The sequence below is a fragment of the Aplysia californica genome, unplaced genomic scaffold (assembly GCF_000002075.1).
Source record: "Aplysia californica isolate F4 #8 unplaced genomic scaffold, AplCal3.0 scaffold00933, whole genome shotgun sequence".
Classification (NCBI taxonomy): Eukaryota; Metazoa; Mollusca; class Gastropoda; order Aplysiida; family Aplysiidae; genus Aplysia; species Aplysia californica.
In genome coordinates, this window is record NW_004798203.1 from 105,732 (window position 1) to 125,678 (window position 19,947).

Below are 19,947 nucleotides of genomic sequence, written 5' to 3' on the forward strand. Positions count from 1 at the left end.
CTTTCTCTCTCTCTCTCTCTCTTCAACACTGGACTCTATTTATAGTAGCGGATAACTGCTATTGTGTCGATGTGCTCCAAAAACATTTTATATTATACCTTCTTGACCAATATTGGTCCATGTCGTTGTTGTTTTTTAAAATCATAATTCTTTTGAGAATTTATTGTGTCCACTTTAATCAAAACATAACAATATTGAGTATTTCGTTTTCATATATATTTATTTGCCCATAACTGTCGAGGAAGGACGTTTCAGTATTCATTTTGACACATTTATTGTGCCATCAGCTATCAAACAAGGATGCATTTGACATTTATTGTTCCCACTGCTAAGAAAAAAACGGACATTATTCGTTACATTCATTTGACATTTTTTCCCTAACAGCTATCAAAACTGGACATTTTTCTTTAGATTTCTATATTCATTTGACATTTATTGTGCCCATTGGTCGTTATAAATTATATTTATTTGTTATTTGCCCACAGCTATCAAAACAAGACGCTATTCATTTTATTCATTTAACATTACTTGCCCCCAGCCATTAAAACAAGACGTTATTCTCTTTATTAATTTAACATTTATTTGCCCACAGCTATCAAAACAGGACGGTACTCATACGAGAAGAAGTCAAAGGACTTTCTGGAAGTCATGGAACTGCGAGCAAAAGTGACGGGCTCTCCACCGTCTACTACTCAGATGCCAGACGACCACTCAGAATGTGAGTCCGGGGAACTGGGAGAGGATGACGATTGTGCAGATTGTAGAGTGCCAGAGGGATTGACGGGTTCTTCTCGTCAGAGTCAAGCCAGGGGCGTTACCACGACGGTGGGGATGGGAGATGATGCGGAAGAGGGAGCTTTCGGTGAATCTGTGGAGACTTATGGGGGGTCAAGAAATGATTGTCCTCATCTGCAAACGTCTGGTTGTATGTCAACCAAGGAGAAACTAGCACACCAGAACGGACAGAGCCTGACAGTGTCGTCGGATGGAAACACTCAGAATGTTGGTAATAGTAAACAAGATTCCAGAAATAGCAGTAGTGGCAAAGGCACAGAGGCTACGAAGACAGGGAAAAAGACTGTGCCACAGCCACTACTGGTAGAACCTGTTGATTTCCCCCAACCTTTTACGTCTTACACTTATGTGAGCAAAGACTTGAAGCGCGCTCTGAAAAGAAAACTGAATGAAAAGAAAAAGGAAGGTGACAACACTCCGAGGGCAGGGACATCAGATTCCTCTGATAGCACAACGACGCCAGTGGAGCGGTCGGAGTCTTCTCCCCCTCCTCAGGCGCTACCTACGCCAGACTTAGAAAGTACACAGCCTGTTCACACCCCTTCTGAAGGGGAGCATTCGCCGGACCTTTTTGGTACAATAGCTATGCAACTTTGTCCTTTTGATCCAGTGCCTGTTTCCATAGTAACCGACACTTCTATGAACTCAGGGCGTGACACAGAAACAGAGTCGTATTCATTGTCTGATCAATGTTATTCAAATCAATCTCCAAGTAGCTCATTCACAATGTCGTCTTCTCCTTCTTCTTCTTCTTCTTTTTATTCTTCTGCTGCTCCTGCAGCAGCAGCAGCAGCAGCAGCAGCAGGTGCTGCTGCTCCTCCTCCTCCTCTTCCTCCTCCTCCTCCTCCTCTTCCTCCTCCTCCTCCTCAGCTTACCTCTGACTTCTCTGTTTCTTTCACACATCCCTCACCACTTTACAACAATCATTCGCTGACACCAGAGGGTCTCTTGGATCTGGACCTGTCCCTGCCCCTTCTGCTCGAAACGGAAGAGATGCCGAGTTTTGATGGGATTAAGAACCACGCATTCTCCCTGGGCTCGAACCTATTCATTCCAGATGAATTTGAATTTCCACCACTATCTACTGGAATCAATAAATCAGAATACAGGTCAGTTATGTCTCCTACATTTTGCGCTCTTGCTGACGAGGTGGAGAAGAATTTCTGTGACCTTGATTTTGACATCCCAGAACAGATTGGCGGGAACACCAACGCCAGTGTTCCGATAGAAAATGTACAAAATGTGGACAGTCAAACCCCGAATACTGATCAGCCTGTTGGGAACCTGGAGCAGTGGTGCGCGGAGGCTATCCGCCGGAGTGACGACAGTTATGATGAGATGCTCAGTCTCTCAGAAGACCTGTCGAAATGCGAGCTTTATTCCTATGAGATGACACTCCTGGGCCCGATTTTTAGCAAGCTCAGCATCTCCGGCCCTCAAAATAAAGCTGTTAATAGTGGTAGCCCCGACCAGGAAAGCGGTGTGGTAAAGCAGGCATCCCTGCAGCATGATTCCCAATCTCACACAATCAGTCACCAAGTACCCACGAATTCTCAGTACCACACCATCGGTCACCAGGCTCCCATGCATTTTACTTCTCAGTACCATACCATCAGTCAGCAAACACCTATGCAATCCAGACCTCAGTTCCACACAAACAGTCAGCAAGCACCCATGCAATCTGACTCTCATCGTCAAACCTTCTGTCAATCAACACCGATACTGCCAGGTTCTCAGTGTCAATCCAGCCAGACATTTGTCCCGAACAGTATTTCATCTCCAACCCCTTTACCGTCATCAACACCATTGTCCACCACATATAGCACTAGTCTGTCACTCCACCCCACCCACCATCAACGTTCTGGGTCACCCTCTTCCTCCTCCCCTTCACTTCCACAACCGAAGCCAGCGAGATCAGCAGCGCAGAGATTGTGCAATGCTGAGTTCAAGAAACCCTTGCCGTGGTGTGAATTCTCTGAAAGTCATCTTGATGATTTGACCTTCATGCTTATGGAGGCCCACAAAAAGCACATTGGCAAGGATTTGAACTGTGTTAGCCCGGAGGAGATAGCAGAAAAGACAGAGATCTACAAGGTGAGGATGGTAATGATAATAATATGTTATAAATAATCTATAAATATTTACACCATTATTTATACTACATGTAATTAAAAATTGCAGACTTGCTGCTTCAGCCTTGCTGTTGGCGTAGGGTTCGGACTGGGTTTTGCGGATCCCAGCTAACATTATTATGGAGGTACTCATTATAAAATATCTCATCGTATGAAGAGAACGCATGTCTTTTGAGTGGCAGGAAATGAGCCTTAAAACATTACCACAGAAGCTGACGCGAGCTGGCGTGGAACAGCCTGGGGGGTGTTTGCTAATTGAATGACATGACAGAGAAATAAACAAAGGGAGTTTCTTGGTACCGATATTGTTGTAGTGAAAACAGACGTCCACGTGCCGTTATTTGTGCTGAAGTAACCAGTTTCCTATGTATTTTGGCTTTCATAATTTTTTTAAATAATTAAAAAAAAATTTTTTTTTTGGGGGGGGGGGGTGGGGGTAGAAGCAAAATCACTGCGGTGCCTCTCAGTCCTTTAATTTAAAATGTACAGGTGTTTTTACACCCCCATCGACACAATTTAGATATCTCCTAGTTCTAAACTTTGTAATCATCGTCAATAAAATATGGGTGATCTTATTCAGGCCATTGTTGAGTCCAAATAACCACCACTCCCACCCCACCCCCACCCTCTCCCTCCTGGCTTACCTTATTTGGGATAGGCCTGCGTGTGGCATGGTCAAACGCTCCCCTTAAAAATCTTATTTGGGTAATTCACCTTTTCTTAAATGAACACAAAACAGAGAATCTAGATCCAACGAATTGCATAGAACTAGACAAGAATTATGTAGGTGAAATTTCACAAGAATTCCTATGTCACAGTTGTCCAAAATACGTTATCTATTACAACCTATAATTTAGAATGCACATTTTATAATGTTGTTGAACACAGAGACAAAATTAAACAAAATTTAATGAGATACATACAGTTAGAGAGTCTAGGCCTACTGAATGCAGAATGCGACGAAGTGAGCCAAAAAAAAGTTTCAGCACATCGAATAGATTGACAGTTTATAGATCCAGAATTACACGATAGGCCTATCAGAAACTCACATGATAGGCCAATCCATTTAACAGAAATTCCTTAGCATAACTTAAGACTTCTTCCCAAAGATACCCTATATGCACTGGTGTACTTTCATTGAACATAGAGTCAAGGCTGACCTGAATGAGAAAGATGGGAAAGCGAGACTAATTTATTCAATTCTTTAAGATCCATTACTTGTAGGCCTACTGTCGCGAGGGGTTCTTCTGTGTTATTTGTAAAAAAATATTATAGAGCAATGAAAAGAAGAAATAGGAAGGCGAAAAGGAGAGGAGGAAAATCCAAAGAATTTTTTTTGGGGGGGGGGGGGGGATAAATGCTAAATAACCTAAGTAGCCTTTTCTGTAACATATTCGGGGAAAAATGAGCTATAAATTAAGTATTCCAAACTTCAACTGACTTGGGTGACATCGCTGATGAGAATTGGCGAACCAAGAAGTACCTCAAATAGACCAAATGAAGTGAATAAATAAAGAATAGATCCTCCAAAGAATAACTTATGTTTGGGTTGGTTTTTTGGGAGTTGTTTGTTTTGTTTGTTTGACGTTTTTTGCTTTATCAAAATTTGTCGGGGGATTCCACAGAAAGTTTGTCGCCTCAAGGAGCGCGTGTTTGGCAAGAAAACGTTGCATCGGTATAGAGAGGAGTACTACAAGATCCTGGAGAGCACGGGTGTGGACATCGATGGTCGTAAAAAGTGGATGGAGTTGTCTGTGAAGGTCACCGATGATATCCTTTTTAAGACTGTCCGCTTCATCAAGAATGTGCCGGGATTTCGGGACCTGTGTAAAGACGACAGAGTTACCCTTTGTCGAGGTGAGTCATGGGTGATTAACAATAAGAATTAATAAATCAATTAATCATAGTAGTAGTAGTAGTAGTAGTAGTAATGATAATGATAATAATAATAATAATAATAATAATAATAATAATAATAATAATAATAATATCATTTACGGGAATTTATATAGTGCCCAAATGCTAGCATGCTGTAAGCTCTGTGCAGTGCTGAAATAGCCTGTCCCTCAACTGACAAATCAAAAGACAGAAAATGCAATTTGTGATACCATGTAACAACACCACACACACACACACACATACACACACACACACACACACTTTTATACAACGCCCCCCCCCCCCACACACACACATACGTTGCCACATACAAATGGGCACACTAATGGCATAGGATAGTGTTGAACAAATAAAAGTGTTCTTAGCTTTTTCATAGATGTTTGAGATGTGGTACTAGCGTAGAATGGCCAGAATTAGCGGGAAAGCATTAAAACCTGACCACGAAATAAAATGCAGAAAAATACAATACTCTCATCACTTAAAACGACATCAGACCATTGGGAAAGAGGTGCTTGAAGGGAGGATGGGGAGCTTGAGAGCCAAAGGTAGACAAAGTATGGACAGCATTAAGACATGGACTGACTTGGATTTAGCAAAATGAGCAACGGCAGCTCGCGACCATGAAGGCTGGAGGGTCATTACACGTCAACCTCTGAGTCAGAGATGGCTCCTTCATGTATTCCAGGTGTAAATCCTCGTTCTGTTTTCGTTCAAATAATTTGAAGTCAGTTGGGTGATAAACAAAATATTTATCAACATTTCTTTGAGATAACTTTTTATCTGGTCAGCTAGCATCTTATTCAGCCCGGGTTAGTTCTGACACGTAAGGTGAAAGCAGCCCCTACCTCTGAATTATAGTTCCACCCCATTTGAATAGTCTCAGTTCCCTACCCTCAGAAGTATAGTTCGTCCCTCTCTGAATTATCCTGTTCCGCACCCTCTGAATTATCTCAGTTATTGTGCCCAGAGTGCTAAAAGAATTAATTTTTTTAAACCTTCTCTCTTTTGTTCAGGATCCTTTCTTGACTGCTTTGTCCTTGCGAGTTTTCGTGGCTGTGACTTCAAGAACCGCATCATGATCGAAGACTCGAACTTGGCTTTCAACATTAACGAAATCCTCGGACTTTTTCCAGACTTTGACGAGAGCATAATTTTCTACCTCTCCGTGACCAAACGGATTAAAAAATTGAACCTCACTCTTGAGGAAATTGTTTTGTTGAAAGCTATCTGCATAACATCGCCAGGTAGGCCTACGTTTTTGTTCCAGTAATTTCCTCTTAAGCATCGTATAGCTTTTTTTTTTTTTTTTGTTGGTTTCAGTAACTTTGAACTCAGTATTGTAGCGTGCATTGGTTGTCTTACTTCTTTTTCCCACTCTATCTGTCTATCCTGCTTCTTCTTTACATTTGTATTACCCCCCCCCTGTGGCGGTGCTACTGAATGAAATGTCCTTAGAACATTCCCAAAGGGGGGACATTGACATGTTCTTATGCACAGTAGTATTGTAAATGGGCTGATTCATCAATGTACATGTAATGCTCATAACTGTGTCTGAACTGCAACAGAGAACTGCTGCTTTTTCTTTCCTAATCCTTACTATCGTCTTTTTTCCTCTACTTCTTTTGTATGTTTGTCACACCCTTGAGACTCGCTATTTCCGGGGTGCCTTGATAATCGAAGCAGACCCTGAGCTGTTGAAGCTAGAGAGGTGAAAAAAAACAACCCAACCTCCCCCCCCCCCCCAAACACCCAGGTGTGAGCCGGGGGTGGGGACGGGAATGGTTAAAGAATGCTAGTGCCACTGCTAGTTACTACCTCTTTTATCTCTTCTCTTATATTTCTGAATGTACGTATTTATCTGTCTTGCTGGCTTTTTCTCCGCACTAAACGATCATTATCTCATATATTTATGTGCTTCTCTTTACTCAAACCATCATTATCGTGTCAGTATGCTTCTCTTTACTTTAACGATCATTATCGTGCCAATGTGCATCTCTAGAGCATTTCTTTACATAAACAATCTTTATCCTGTCAATGTGCTTTTCTTTACATAAATGATCGATATCAAGCCAGTGTGCTTCTCTTTACTAAAAAGCCGCCAAGTGTAAATTAGTTACCTTTATGTGTCTTTCACAGATCGAGATGGACTGAAGGAACGACAGAAAGTGGAAGCTCTGTACTGGCAGTTTCTTTGCTGTTTGTTATTGTCTCTTCACCGTCGTCACCCAAAACCTTACAGCATCTACTCCCAGGTGATCACTTTGCTGGCTGACCTAAAGACTTGTGTGATCATCGACCATCAGCTTTTGGAATTCTTCAGAATGGACATCACTAAGCTGACCAGGGAGACGGATGCCCCTCTGTACAAGGAAATGTTGCTGTATAACCATCCAGCTACTGCTTATTAGAAATGTTACAACTTGAAGTTTGTTAAAAAATGAATATATTTTTCTGTTCTCTTTACATTTACAGTATGGTATTGACTTTAGGAGAACCAAGGAGAACTTGACAGAGAGAGGTGGAGACAGATGCCAAGAAATGGGCAAACCTTGGACACAAATAAAGAAAGTACAACTTTTGTTATCCTTTCCCATCTTTGCATTTAAAAACGCCGGACATGTACGTTCCAACCTGGCTGTTTTAACCGGAGTGGGAACAGAAGATGAAACAGCCGCATAAAACCGCTATTCGACGGGTCGGCATGTCATCCACATCACGTGCGGTTTAACTTAAAATGGCAGAGTGTACTAATAATGGCGATTTGCTTGCAGCTTATGAGCAGCTCGTGGCAAAGAAAAAGAAAAAGGGAGAAATATAGGTATTTCAATGAAATGGAGAATAGTCTCTTTAGACGAGGTTGGTATGTTAAGCTGTGAAGCTTGTGCAGACAATCAAGTGTGTTCTTTACTGCACATCGTGACGCAGAGGCCAAACCTGTAGGGACTGAACCCATTCAGGGAAAGCATTAATTATGTGGGAATTTTAAAAATCTCTTTAGTTATTGAAAAAACACAAATTCTGTTCGAATGTTGTCTTAAAATTGGGTCGCTTGTTTAAAGAATGTACTCTCTTTAGTTATTGAAAAAACACAAATTCTGTTCAAATGTTGTCTTAAAATTGGGTCGCTTGTTTAAAGAATGTACTCAGATTTTATGTGCGGTAAATCGTTTGGAAGATATTGGCAGTGACAAGATAAGCCGGCTAAGCCTGTGACGTCACACAAAGGCTGTCGTCGACGGAACGTGCTGAACTGTAGTCAGAAAATCCAAACATATTGAAACCGCCGGTTCGGCCTCCCGGTTTAACTTTTTATTAGCAGTTTTCATCCTCATCTGCGGTTCTGCCGCCAGGTTTGCCTTTCCATTCCGAACCGGCAGTTTGGAACGTACATACGTAGCCCCGTAAGACACTCATAAGGATTTTGAAATTATTATCTCTGGCTAGATATTCCTATAATATCGTCTAGTTAGCTGTTGAACTGGTCCTTTGTTTCATTTTTCTTACCATGTTTCATAATTTCAATAGTCTATATAACGCTACCAAATTATAATGATAATGTCATGTCTTAAACATTTCATTCTGAAGTCTCTGGTTTTCTCTTGGACCCAAAAAGTGTCATGTTCACACGTGAATTTGATTTGGGGAAAAAATAGAAAATTAATGTAGATCTATCCTTGTTCCTGACTGCACATTCCGTGCCAATGCCTTTTTGATTGTAGTGTACTCAGGCTGATCTTTAATGTTCTAAATGTTTATTCGATCAATCGCCCATCTACTTTGTGTAACTTCCTTTTCCATCTTTTAAAAATGTGTTTGCTCTATCAAAAAGTTCCTCTGTGATGTTAAAGTTAAAGTCTTCAGGTTAAGTTCTAGTAAGAATGTTACAACACTGGCAACACAAATAATAATATGCGTTATACAAGTGCTGAAGATTAGAGACATTACTTATAGAGAGTAACACTCACACACACATACACACACACACACACACTCACACACACACACGCACGCACGCACGCACGTTCGCACTCAAAAAGGAGGGAAGCTCAGTCAGAACAAAGAAAGGCAAAAGAGACTGGTTCAAAGGAAGATCTTTGAGTATGACAAGGATGCATTTTATCTCCCCACCTTTTTATACATGTATCTGGACAGAATAACGCAAAGCAAAGCCTAGAAAACCTCAAATTAAATGAACTTCTGCTTGAAGACGACCGTTATGTTTTATTCATCCAAAACAACAAGCCCTAGTTCCCTGTACATCCATACAATAGTAAACAACTGAAACGAGCGAAGGAGTTTAAATATCTTGGCAGGACATTTTCTGAAAATGGGTCCATAGACAAAGAAATACGAACTCGAAAGGCCAAGACCTACACCGGCCAGCTCGCACCCCTTCTATCTCATCCAAAACATCTCCATAGACACAAAGAGACAGCTTATCAATTCTATATTCAGGCCCTATGCCAACATTTTGATACCAGTGCCAGACCTGGACATTAAGTAAAAGGAAGAGGTAGACCACGCAAAAGATGGATTGAGGGAGTGAAGGAAACCCATTAGATGTATCACCATTATTATTAATACTACTACAATGTATAATGATAATACATACGTCCCACGCTATTTACCAATAGCGCAATCTTGCACAGCGTGTTTTGACGATCCTATAATTGTATCATTCTTGTGAGCTCTTCAGTTTCATATATATGTTAATTTTAATTTTAAGATTTTTACACTTTTGAAAATATAACATGTGAATGTTCCTAAAAGTGAGTAAAAAAATAAAGATGGGAGTGAATTTAAAAAAAAATTATTTCAAATAAATTAAATGTACTTTATGAACTTTGAGTTCGATACCTGGCATTGTATCATTCTTGGGAGCTCTTCAGTTTAAAAAGTTCATTTTAGTTTTCATATTTTTACACTTTTGATCTGAATATTCCTTGATGTGGGTAAAAGAAAAAAGAAGGAAGTGAATTTTTAAAAAAATATTTCAAAAGTATAAAATGTTATCGCAATCTTCATTGCGCAATTGTACGATCCATAAAAAGCTTAAGATTGCGACAATCGGTAAATAGTGAGGAATACAATTTTTTGTTATCATAATCTGGTGTTCATAGCTCTGGTGTTCACTTACTCAAACCTTAAAACTTTAAGATCTTTAGCAGGATACTTACTAATAAAGGTTTGATCGAACAATCCTGGTTTATCACCTTGAAATCCACACAAGTTCTTCGTGGTTTGTTGATGACACTTTCTAGGTAGGCTACAATGTATGAGAATTGACAGGGAAAATAGGGGGAGATATATAATATATATACAGTATATATATCACTCCCTCTCTCCCTGTTTATGTATGTGAATGTGTGTGTGTTGGGGGTGTGAGTGTATGTGTCTTGGGGGGGGGGGCGTGTGTTTGTTATCTGCATTTGTGTGTGTGGAGAGAGGGGTGGAGAGAGGGAGGGGGAGCGATAAGGGGGTAAAGCAAAAACCTCTAGGTGGGAGTAGAGTTACATACATCATGTATAACCTTCTCACAGCACATAAAGTTAGTTTTTAGTTTAAGTAAACGCATTACAATACTTGCAACACAAAGAGGTCAAATATAAGTGCCGAAGATTAGAAAAGTATCTACAGTATAACATACGCAGAAAAGGTTGAAAGATAAGGATGATAGCTGTTTGATAGGAAAGAAGACACAAATCACACCAGAGTGCCCACCAATGACCCACAGCACAAAAAAGAAAAATTAAACGAATTTAAAAAAGAACTGACAAAAGTGTAATAAAAATTCAAACGAATGAAAACACATCAGTATCAAGTCATGATTTATTTTACTTGATGCTACAGAAGCTAGGAAAAAGTAATAAATAATGTATCACATGCACTGCAGTGTAAGAAGGCAAAATACTTTGAGGGTTTATAAAGCAAAATGCAGACAGATTAATTAAGCTGGTAAAATCTATTAAATTGCTCCACATAGTTCAAAATTATTGGGCCCTTTTCTGAGAAAAGATTTCTTGAAAACAGAATTTACAATAACTTTTTTCACAGCAATAAAGGTTATGACATAAACATTACAGGTTACTGACATTCATGAATATTGTTCAGTTCTTGACAGATTAATGAGTCAAACCATGATGCAGGTATGATATAAAATGGTTCAACATTAATTAAGGCAAAGAATAATTTGATGATATTGTTCTAGCCTTGGAGCCGATATATATTTCATGTTTTTTTTCATGTCCGTTTGAGAATAAACACTTATTCATTACCCCATCCCCCATTCTCATAACATATACATTAGGCCTATAGGCGAATTTCACTTTCAAAACTATCAAACAGTGAAGTTAACAACAACAATAATTATACAATAATACCAAATTCAGACATATTTTGGGGAAATTATGTTACAAAGGACAACAATTTTGGATGTAATTCAGCATGAGCTATGACTAAAATCCACTTTTATTAATAGTCAACTTCAGAAATGCGAGGTGGAAAGGTTGCACAATGACTTCATGTAAAGGCTACATTTACTACAGCCAATAATACAATAGCTAAATTCTATGGGAACTCATTTCCATCTTGCCTAAGCCAGGCGATCCCATCGCTTGAAAATTTCTCCTGTACACTCTTAACATAATACACACTTGACATATTGCTTGCACTTGACACAGACGACAGTACCGCAGAGTAAATTGCACATAACATCACTGAGGAAAACATTTTTCCCCCAAAGCGACATGATTGGCCTTCATGACTGATTTGTTGCAGTGAATTGATGACATAAATATTGCCGATGGTAGGGACTAAATTATCATGGCAGAGAAATACAGAAATCAAAATCATTGTGCAAATATACTGTACAAAAAGAACTTGATCTCTAAAAGGGCCGTGGCATTCAGAAGGACCTTAGAGGATAGAGATAAAAAGAGAAAAATATTGTGCTTAGTTCAGCCATAACCACTGTATATGATCACAGCCATAAAGCCATTGTGGCATTATGAAAACGACGCCTCCTCTAACAAATCAACGCTTGTTTTACTACTTAATTTCATAACATTTATGCATGTGCATATAAATATATTCTTAACTGCCCACCGCACCATTCGATACACTTTTATAAAAAAATTTCAACACAAAAAGTAATCTTTAAAAAATATGCAAACAGAAACTGATGATATGCATACATAATCACAAAACAATTTTAAGAACCCAGAACTTAGTTTATTCAAACAATATTTTGGGTATATTTCTGAATTTCCAACAGCAAATACATATATAACACACTGATTTGCCCAAAGAGACAAACTGGTACAGACAATGTAAGGCAGTAGCTTCAGATAAAGTGGTAAAGAGACTAATTCAAACACAAAAAGAAGGAAATTTGACAGTGTCACTAGCCACAGTGGGGCTTCCCAAGGACAAGACAAAACTGAACAAAATCCTTACCATAACTGCTACATTGTACGAGGGCTGTCCCACTGGAAAACGGAAATTTGGCTGTAATTTGAAAACTATTCAATATTTTCACCTTCTGTAAACGCACACTTGTAAAACAATCATTTAGGAATTTCCCGATTGAGCACCATGAACATCGCACAAAACAAACGAACACAGCGGTTCTCCAAAGATGGCTACCCCCTTGGAAAATTGGTCAAGGGTAGAAGTGAGGTCTGTCAGTCGGTTTCTGACTGCTAAAGGTCTCAAACCTATAGAAATACAAACTGAAATAAAGTCAGTTTACGGGGAGAAAATAAAGACAAAGTCGCAGGTATGAGTGGTGTAGTAAGTTCAAAGCCGGGAATACGGATGTCAAGGACAAAGTTCACCCAGGACCTTGTTTTTCTGCCAAGACAGGACAACAAAAGTCGCGTTAACGAACTCATTAAGACAGACAGGCGCCTAAAAATTCGTGAAATTTCCGAATCGCTAAACATTTTAAAGTTGACTGTCCATATTGGATAGTGTTTGATGGGCTGCACTATCGAAAGGTCTCTGCTCGATTGGTCCCAAAAGAGCTGACAGCAGACCACAAGACGCAACGTGTTGAAGTGTCTCAGACTTTGTTGAATCGTTGTCGCTAAAGCTGTCACGGGTGTCATTAACGCATCTGGAGACCTCCAACAATACGATGAAGCATTCCTGAGAAGCATTATTACTGGTGATGAGACTTGAATACACCCCATGACCCCTGAGACGAAGAGGGATTTAATGGTAAGGAAGCACACGTCTTCACCTTCCCTAAAAAAGTTTAAAGTTCAGCCATCGGTGAAGAAACTCATGGCCACTGTTTTCTGGGATGCTAAGGGTGTTCTGCTTCTTGACATTTTGGAACCAGGACAAACTGGTAATGCTAATAGATACTGCCAGACTCTTGATAAGTTGAGAGAAGTTGTGCGCCGATAAAGAACAGACTGGTTGTCCAGCAGGGTCATTTTGCAGCATGACAAGGCAATGCCACACCCCACAAACGCTACAAAAGACTGGATCCATAGGTTTGGCAGGGAAGTTCTGCCATACCCCCCCCTCACAGTCCTGACTTGGCCCCGTCAGTTTATCACCTTTTTGGACCAATGAAACACCATATTTCTAGACAGGGATTCACAGACGACGAAGAACTCGTGGAAGCCGTGCATGAAAGATCGGTTGAAATCCCTTGACGAAAAATTCTTCAGGGAGGGTATCTTCTCCCTGATCCAGCTTTGGGAAAAATGCGTCCAGCAGGATGGTGATTACATTGAGGAATAAAGCACATGTTGAGGTATGATGTGTTACATTTTTATTATAATTAATAGGACAAAGATTGTTGCTTTCATGGACCTTTTCCGGTTTTTCATGGGACTGCCCTCGTACATTCAGACCGTACTTACACAAACATACCCCAAATTTTAACCCGGTAGATGTGATTTCTTTTTTTAAAAATTTTATATGTACATGTTTTTACACCCCCATCAACACTATTTAGATTATTTAGGAGGCAGGCTTCTGACCTTGTCTGTCAGAGCCAATCAAGGCTGAGATGGATACATCCTAGTAGAAAGACCCAGAGATGCTTGATAGAAATTTTCATACATCAAGCTGGGGTCTCTCATGTGAGCATCTTCCTGCTACCCCACAAACGCTGCTGCTGGTGGTAGTGATAGATGTGAGGGGGAAAAGTTACAGCTGAAAAACATGGAACTGAAATCTTACAACGCCTAGGAGTAAAACGAAAAAGATCTTAGCATTTGTGCCATTCCATTTCCATGCCAACAAATCACTTTGTCTACAGGGGCAGCTACGAAGTAACGTAGGTGGTAGTGAAATGGCCTTTACTAGTAGTTAGGATGTGGTACCTGTAGCTAGTTGATAATATTTCTACTTCTACAACAGACATGGGCACATCATTTAACCTCTCCCTGACAAAATACAGGACAAAGTCTGAGGGGGGGGGAGGGTATGGGAATAAGTAAAAGAAAACGGATAACACAATAAATATCAAAAGGCCTCAAAATAGATTTCATTTTCAAAGGAACAACTTCAATGTGTAAGCACATCAACAATGACAAAGGAGGTAACAGAAAACACAGACAGCAGACACATCAAAGCCTGAATACCTAGGTACCGGGTACAATGTTTCATCATAGACAAGACAAGAGATTAGCTGTACAAGTGCAAGGATAACCTCCCTCCCCCTTCTCAATTACACACAAACAGAACCCTCCTACACAATCATCAATGGGTTTTTTTTTAATTTGGAGAAATTTCACAAATTTATTTTTTAAGTAGATTGTAAACTTGTCAAACAAAGAAATAACTTTGCCTAACAAGTAATCTAGACCAGTACAAAATAAAGTAAAAAAAAATAAAAAAAATGAAATATATATCCACCTTTTCAAATTAAAACAAAGTAACTTGTAGTAATTCCTCACACTAAATAGTTCCTGCCAGTGCAGTACATGAGCGGATGGCAGAGGGATGTCAAAGTTTACTTCATGAATCTTTTGTTCCCAGCAGTAGAGACCAAGAAAATGACAAATTAATAAGTAAACTGGTAAAACAACCAACAAAAGCCATAATATTTTTGGGACGGTGTATAAATTCCAAAAGCTGTTATTACAAATTTCAGCAAAATTTAATGACATACAGCCAGCAGTTATCACATAGAAGCTGATCCAGGAGGGGACAACCCATCAAGGTTTCAATTAAATTTTCTAGCAAAAACTAATGAATACAGGGGAGCTACAGTTTAAGTAGTTGCATGGTTTGTAAACCCAAAATTCTGGGTATAGTAGAATATGTTCTGGCTTTATTCATGCACAATGAAACACGAGACAATAAATCAATTAAAAATTTGTCAGGGCTGAGGAACCCCTCGAAAGAACAATCCACAATGACACAATCATTGTTTCTGAAGAGTGTTTAGTTTAGTCTTGGTAAGGTTTTACAGCGCTTGCAACTGCATACAGTCATATTAGCGCCAAGGGGCGGATGTCAACAGGGAAGTCCAAACAGGGAATCAGGCTAACTCTGCGAAACCTCTCTAGCCTCAAGGGCACAAAGCCTGCTTGGACTATCGAGGCACCCCAGAAATAGCAGTTCATAAGAGAATGACAATCATACAAAAGAAGTAGAGGAAAATGACGATAGCAAGGAAGAGGAAAGAAAAAGCAGCAGTTTCCCCCTATGTTGTTCCAGCACAGTATGAGCATGACATTGATAAATCAGCCCATTTACAATTCTACTGTGCATAAGAACACTGCCCTAATTGGGAGGGGGGGGGGCCGCTGAAGAATGTGATATTGGTATATCACACATACATATTATATATACTTACGTCCACTACAATTGCTATTTGAGTGCAGAAAAAAAGACAAGTGCCTGTTGACTGTATGATATGCTTTCAGGTTGCAAATTCAAAGTGCTGAATGTTTCCTGTTCCATCTGCATACAAATTAGACTGCATGTGCATACATTTCAAATTGTCACAACAAAACAAAATATCAAAGTCACAGCCAAAAATTACAGAAAATGTCAGCTTTACAGATCTATTGAAAACATTGCAACATCCACATGAAAAGACCTAATAAGAAAGACGACAGAATGAAAGATCAAAAGTAAACTCACTTTGTCACTGAATTAATCCTTTCTGAGACTCACAAGTCTACAAAAAACCCATTACAATGATAGTAAAACATTGCTTGCTTCTTCAAGAAAATAAACAAAACCCTTAAATTTGGGTAAACATAAATGACCTCTTCAAACTTGCAGCATTATCCTGTTCTTTCTTGACATTGTAAAGGAAAAGATTTTTGGGTTTTTTTCTGTTTTTTCTGATCTATTTTACAGAACATTTTTCGTCCTATGATAAGGTATAGGTTTCACAACCTTGTAAACTAAGAGACTGGACTTGCAAATTTAACATTAATTTCCAGTTGTTGTTGGAGAGCCCCAAAAGCTCCACAAAGAACCTAACATCAAGAACCAAAATTCAAACCAGTCCTAGGTAGCCTACCACACAGGAGTTTGGCATGATGAAATGAGCTGTTGGCTCGCCTTCATATCTCCTGACATTTACCCAGCAGCAATCAAAGGTAACCATCCGAATAACTCAACAAAAAAGATCATGTTCATTTTGAGTGATATAGAATCAAATCCTGAAACAGAATTGCTTTGAAATAGCCCAAAATGTCTGCAAAATACATTGCACAGTAGTCAGTCTTGAATCTCCTTTGATAACCCAAAGAGTTAAGAAGATATTATTCGAAAATGTAAGCAGAAAAATAGAGCTAACAATACTAACATTAAGACTCTAGATAAAAATTTATTTAACCTTATCTAAATTGAAATACTTTACTTCAAAGTAAGTAGGCCCTACAATTTCATACATCAAAGAACAATGACATGAGTGTCATTTATGATTTAGAATATATTTTATACTCTTGTAAAAGAATTGATCATATGCATTCTGTTCCAAAGTAGCGCAACAATAATTTCTTTGGGGAAATGACAAGAAACCACAGGGGCTTCGATGTACCCCCTTCGACACAACAATGGTCTTTCTGGTTCCTCCCAGAAAAATAACAAATCCACCCTATCCTTGCCATCTGCTTAAATCGGTTTGAGTTTGTTTGGGTAAAGAGAAGCACATCGAAACCATAATGGTCACTTAATGCTGTTTCTGTGAGTCCTAGGACAAACCCCCACAAAACAACTATGATACAAACTAACAAACAATATCACAAACACACATCTGATTTATATTCAAAGTAAAACAAAATTATTGAACATCCATAAATGAGTTACAAAACTTCAGAGTCCCATTGTACTAAAGATAATACCAAAAAAAGTGGCACTCTTGCAATTTTTAGAAACAACGTTAAGTTGCCAAGCCAAATCAAGTGTTGGAGAATCTGTGAATGTCTTGTCATAATTCACTGACACAAGGAAGCACATTTAGAATTGCCATATATCCCTATTGACACAAGCTAAAAACATTTAAAATACAGCATTTCATCAGCAATAGATGACAGGAGAAATACTGAAAAGAAGCGCCAGCTGTTCATAGCCATTCACACTGTACCAGAAACAAAAAATGGTGAAATGGTATATGTTTCATGCCCCTATCAACACTATTAGGTTATTTAAGAGGCAGGGCCTCCGAGTTTAACGTCCATCTCCGAAAGGACTGAGCCAAATGGGAAATTCGTGTAAAGTGCCTTTTCCAAGGACACAACGTCGGACCGAGGTGAGGCTCGAACCCCCGAACCCGCAATCTCAAGATTACAAGTCCGGTAGCCTAACCACTAGGCTACCGACACCACCTCAAAAACAAGAAATAGTACAGCTTCTGCTACACATAAAAGAGATTACTTTTAAAAAGAGTACAAGGACAAACATTGCGACTTACTCTCAAATTGAGTTTTACTGCAATACCGACATGTCGGGAAAGTAACCCTAACAATCAGCAGATATAATCAATAGTATCAAGGAAGATGTACTGACAGTCTCTATACCAGAGCACCTGCTAATCACACTCAAAAGGAAAAGGTCACAGGGATGAAATGGTTCAACTCCCCTTTCAACACAGATCATTTAGGGGGCGGGATATCTGATTCCCTGTCAATCTGGATCTGGACAGAGCAAAGTGAAAGTAAAGTTGGGAAAACTTTAACCATCCAAATCTAAGAATATCATCCTTTTTGGGATTCAAACCAGGGTCATTAGTCTGCACAGCTTCCCAGAACAATGACACCAAGCAAACACTATGCCGGTCTTTTTTCTTTTTTAACAATGATTTTTCTTCTACCCCCATCAACACAACTTAGGAGGAGGGCCTTTAACCCCATGTGATATGTCAGGGCCAAGCACCTAATCGTTATAATACAGAGGACACTGTATGTCTCGCTGCAAGGAACCTCAACGCAGTACAACAGAAACCCTTGCGTGAGTTCACATCCAGCACATAACCAGGAACAAAACAAGTGGAAACATCCAGCACATAACCAGGAACAAAACAAGTGGAAACAGACAGCACAAGCATAGAGTGATTCAGCTGAGAGTACCAACGCAAACATTAATCTAGATCTAACAACATGGTTATTGCACAACACATTATTAGCAGATGACTAGCATTTGGCACGTGTTGGAAGTACAGTGTGAAATACAGGGTGTCCTTAAAGTCGTGAGATTAAATACGTGTAAAATGCTCAAAAACATTTTATTCAATCGCAATACAGTCAAACCTATCCCAGCAACCACCCCTCAAAGACAATCATCTGTACAAATAAACCCATCCCCCCTTGAGTTTTTTTCAATCTTATTATGAAGCTGTCTAAAATGACCACTCTTCCCATGCTATGTGTCTTGACTTTAGGGACACCCTGAACAGTAAATCTTTAAAGTACTCCACACATAAATACAGCAACTGGCTACAAAGTATATTTGTGGGGCAACGTGGTGAAATCAGGCACTTGTCAAAATAATGAAAGTCAAGAAACTGACATATTTCAGCAGGTTAGGAATTTTTATTGAATTTTTGTTTTTTGGCTCAACACCTTTCATGCCCTTTAAAAAACATTTCTGAGTGGATTTTCCTGAAAAACTTTGATTACAGCAAAAATTCTGTAAATGTTCAGTTTCCATGAACTCTCAAACTAAGGAAATATAACTAAACTTTGACAGCCATTTTCTCGCTAATCTAACCTCTGAAACAAGGCGACCCCACCTCCTTCAGTCACCAATATCTTGACTTGTATCTGATCTAAGATAAATGGATATTTTTTTCATCAAAAGCTAGGCAAATGGACAGGCTCTAAGATGATACCAAAATTGACGAGCACCTGATTCCACTGCGTTGTGACACATTTGTGTTGTAATGTAATGGCACCAAGGGCTCGTCAGTTTTTGGGTATATGGAGTTATTGGTATCATCTTAAACAATTCGCTATGTCGAGCCGTGGCAAAAGTGACTTCGCTACGTCAAACCGCCCCGATGGCTCAAGAACCAACATATAATTCTAGCTTAGATTTTATTCCAATCCACATATCCATGTTACAATAAAGTTTATAATATAACGTTGACTTCTGGGTCAAGCATTTCCACCAAAAATCGGCAGTTTAGATTCAGTTTTGAAACGCGATTTCAAAGTTTTTGCGACTTTCTTTTATCACTAAAGAAATGATGTATGCATCTTCTTCAGAATATTGATAGGCCCTACTATTGGACTCAAATTGCCAGTGATCTGTTATTGAGAAATCACTATTTTTCAGTGCTAGATTTAGGTCTACATCTAAATTGTCAAAATATTTTTTTTCTCCCCAAAATCACTATTTTTGGGTGAAATTACATAAAAAAATACCACTCAAGACATGTATAGGTTTATTCCAAATGCATTTCTGAATAATTCCATCTAAGATACGAGTTTTTATTTTTCTGTTTGTGAATGCATCTTGTCCTTTTTCCAAGACTATAAAAACAATTATTTGTTTTTCAATATCAGATGTTATGATCCAAACGCACAAATTTCATGGAATGTAAGTAAATAACTGCAAATTTTTCAATATTTTCTAGTTCTATAGGGCCTGTTCATTTATGGTTATTTTGATGTATCAATTGACTAGGTGCAAACATATT

General features: G+C 39.1%; 1 protein-coding gene across 1 annotated transcript; it reads left to right on the plus strand.

The window, feature by feature from the left end:
* Window positions 1-1,618: 1,618 nt before the first annotated feature.
* Window positions 1,619-10,023, plus strand: LOC101854987. Its single transcript, XM_005110702.3, has 4 exons — window positions 1,619-2,889; window positions 4,553-4,784; window positions 5,840-6,070; window positions 6,963-10,023. Exons 1-4 carry the CDS (start codon window positions 1,789-1,791, stop codon window positions 7,232-7,234), a joined length of 1,836 nt encoding a protein of 611 aa, XP_005110759.2. The 5' UTR covers window positions 1,619-1,788; the 3' UTR covers window positions 7,235-10,023.
* Window positions 10,024-19,947: the final 9,924 nt, after the last annotated feature.

Bases quoted from the DNA above. Each gene is read 5' to 3' on its own strand.
- LOC101854987 (XM_005110702.3), top strand. From the start codon at position 1,789: ATGCCGAGTTTTGATGGGATTAAGAACCACGCATTCTCCCTGGGCTCG. The intron at 2,890-4,552 runs GTGAGGATGGTA...GGGATTCCACAG, and splicing joins AAAAGACAGAGATCTACAAG to AAAGTTTGTCGCCTCAAGGA. The intron at 4,785-5,839 runs GTGAGTCATGGG...TCTTTTGTTCAG, and splicing joins CAGAGTTACCCTTTGTCGAG to GATCCTTTCTTGACTGCTTT.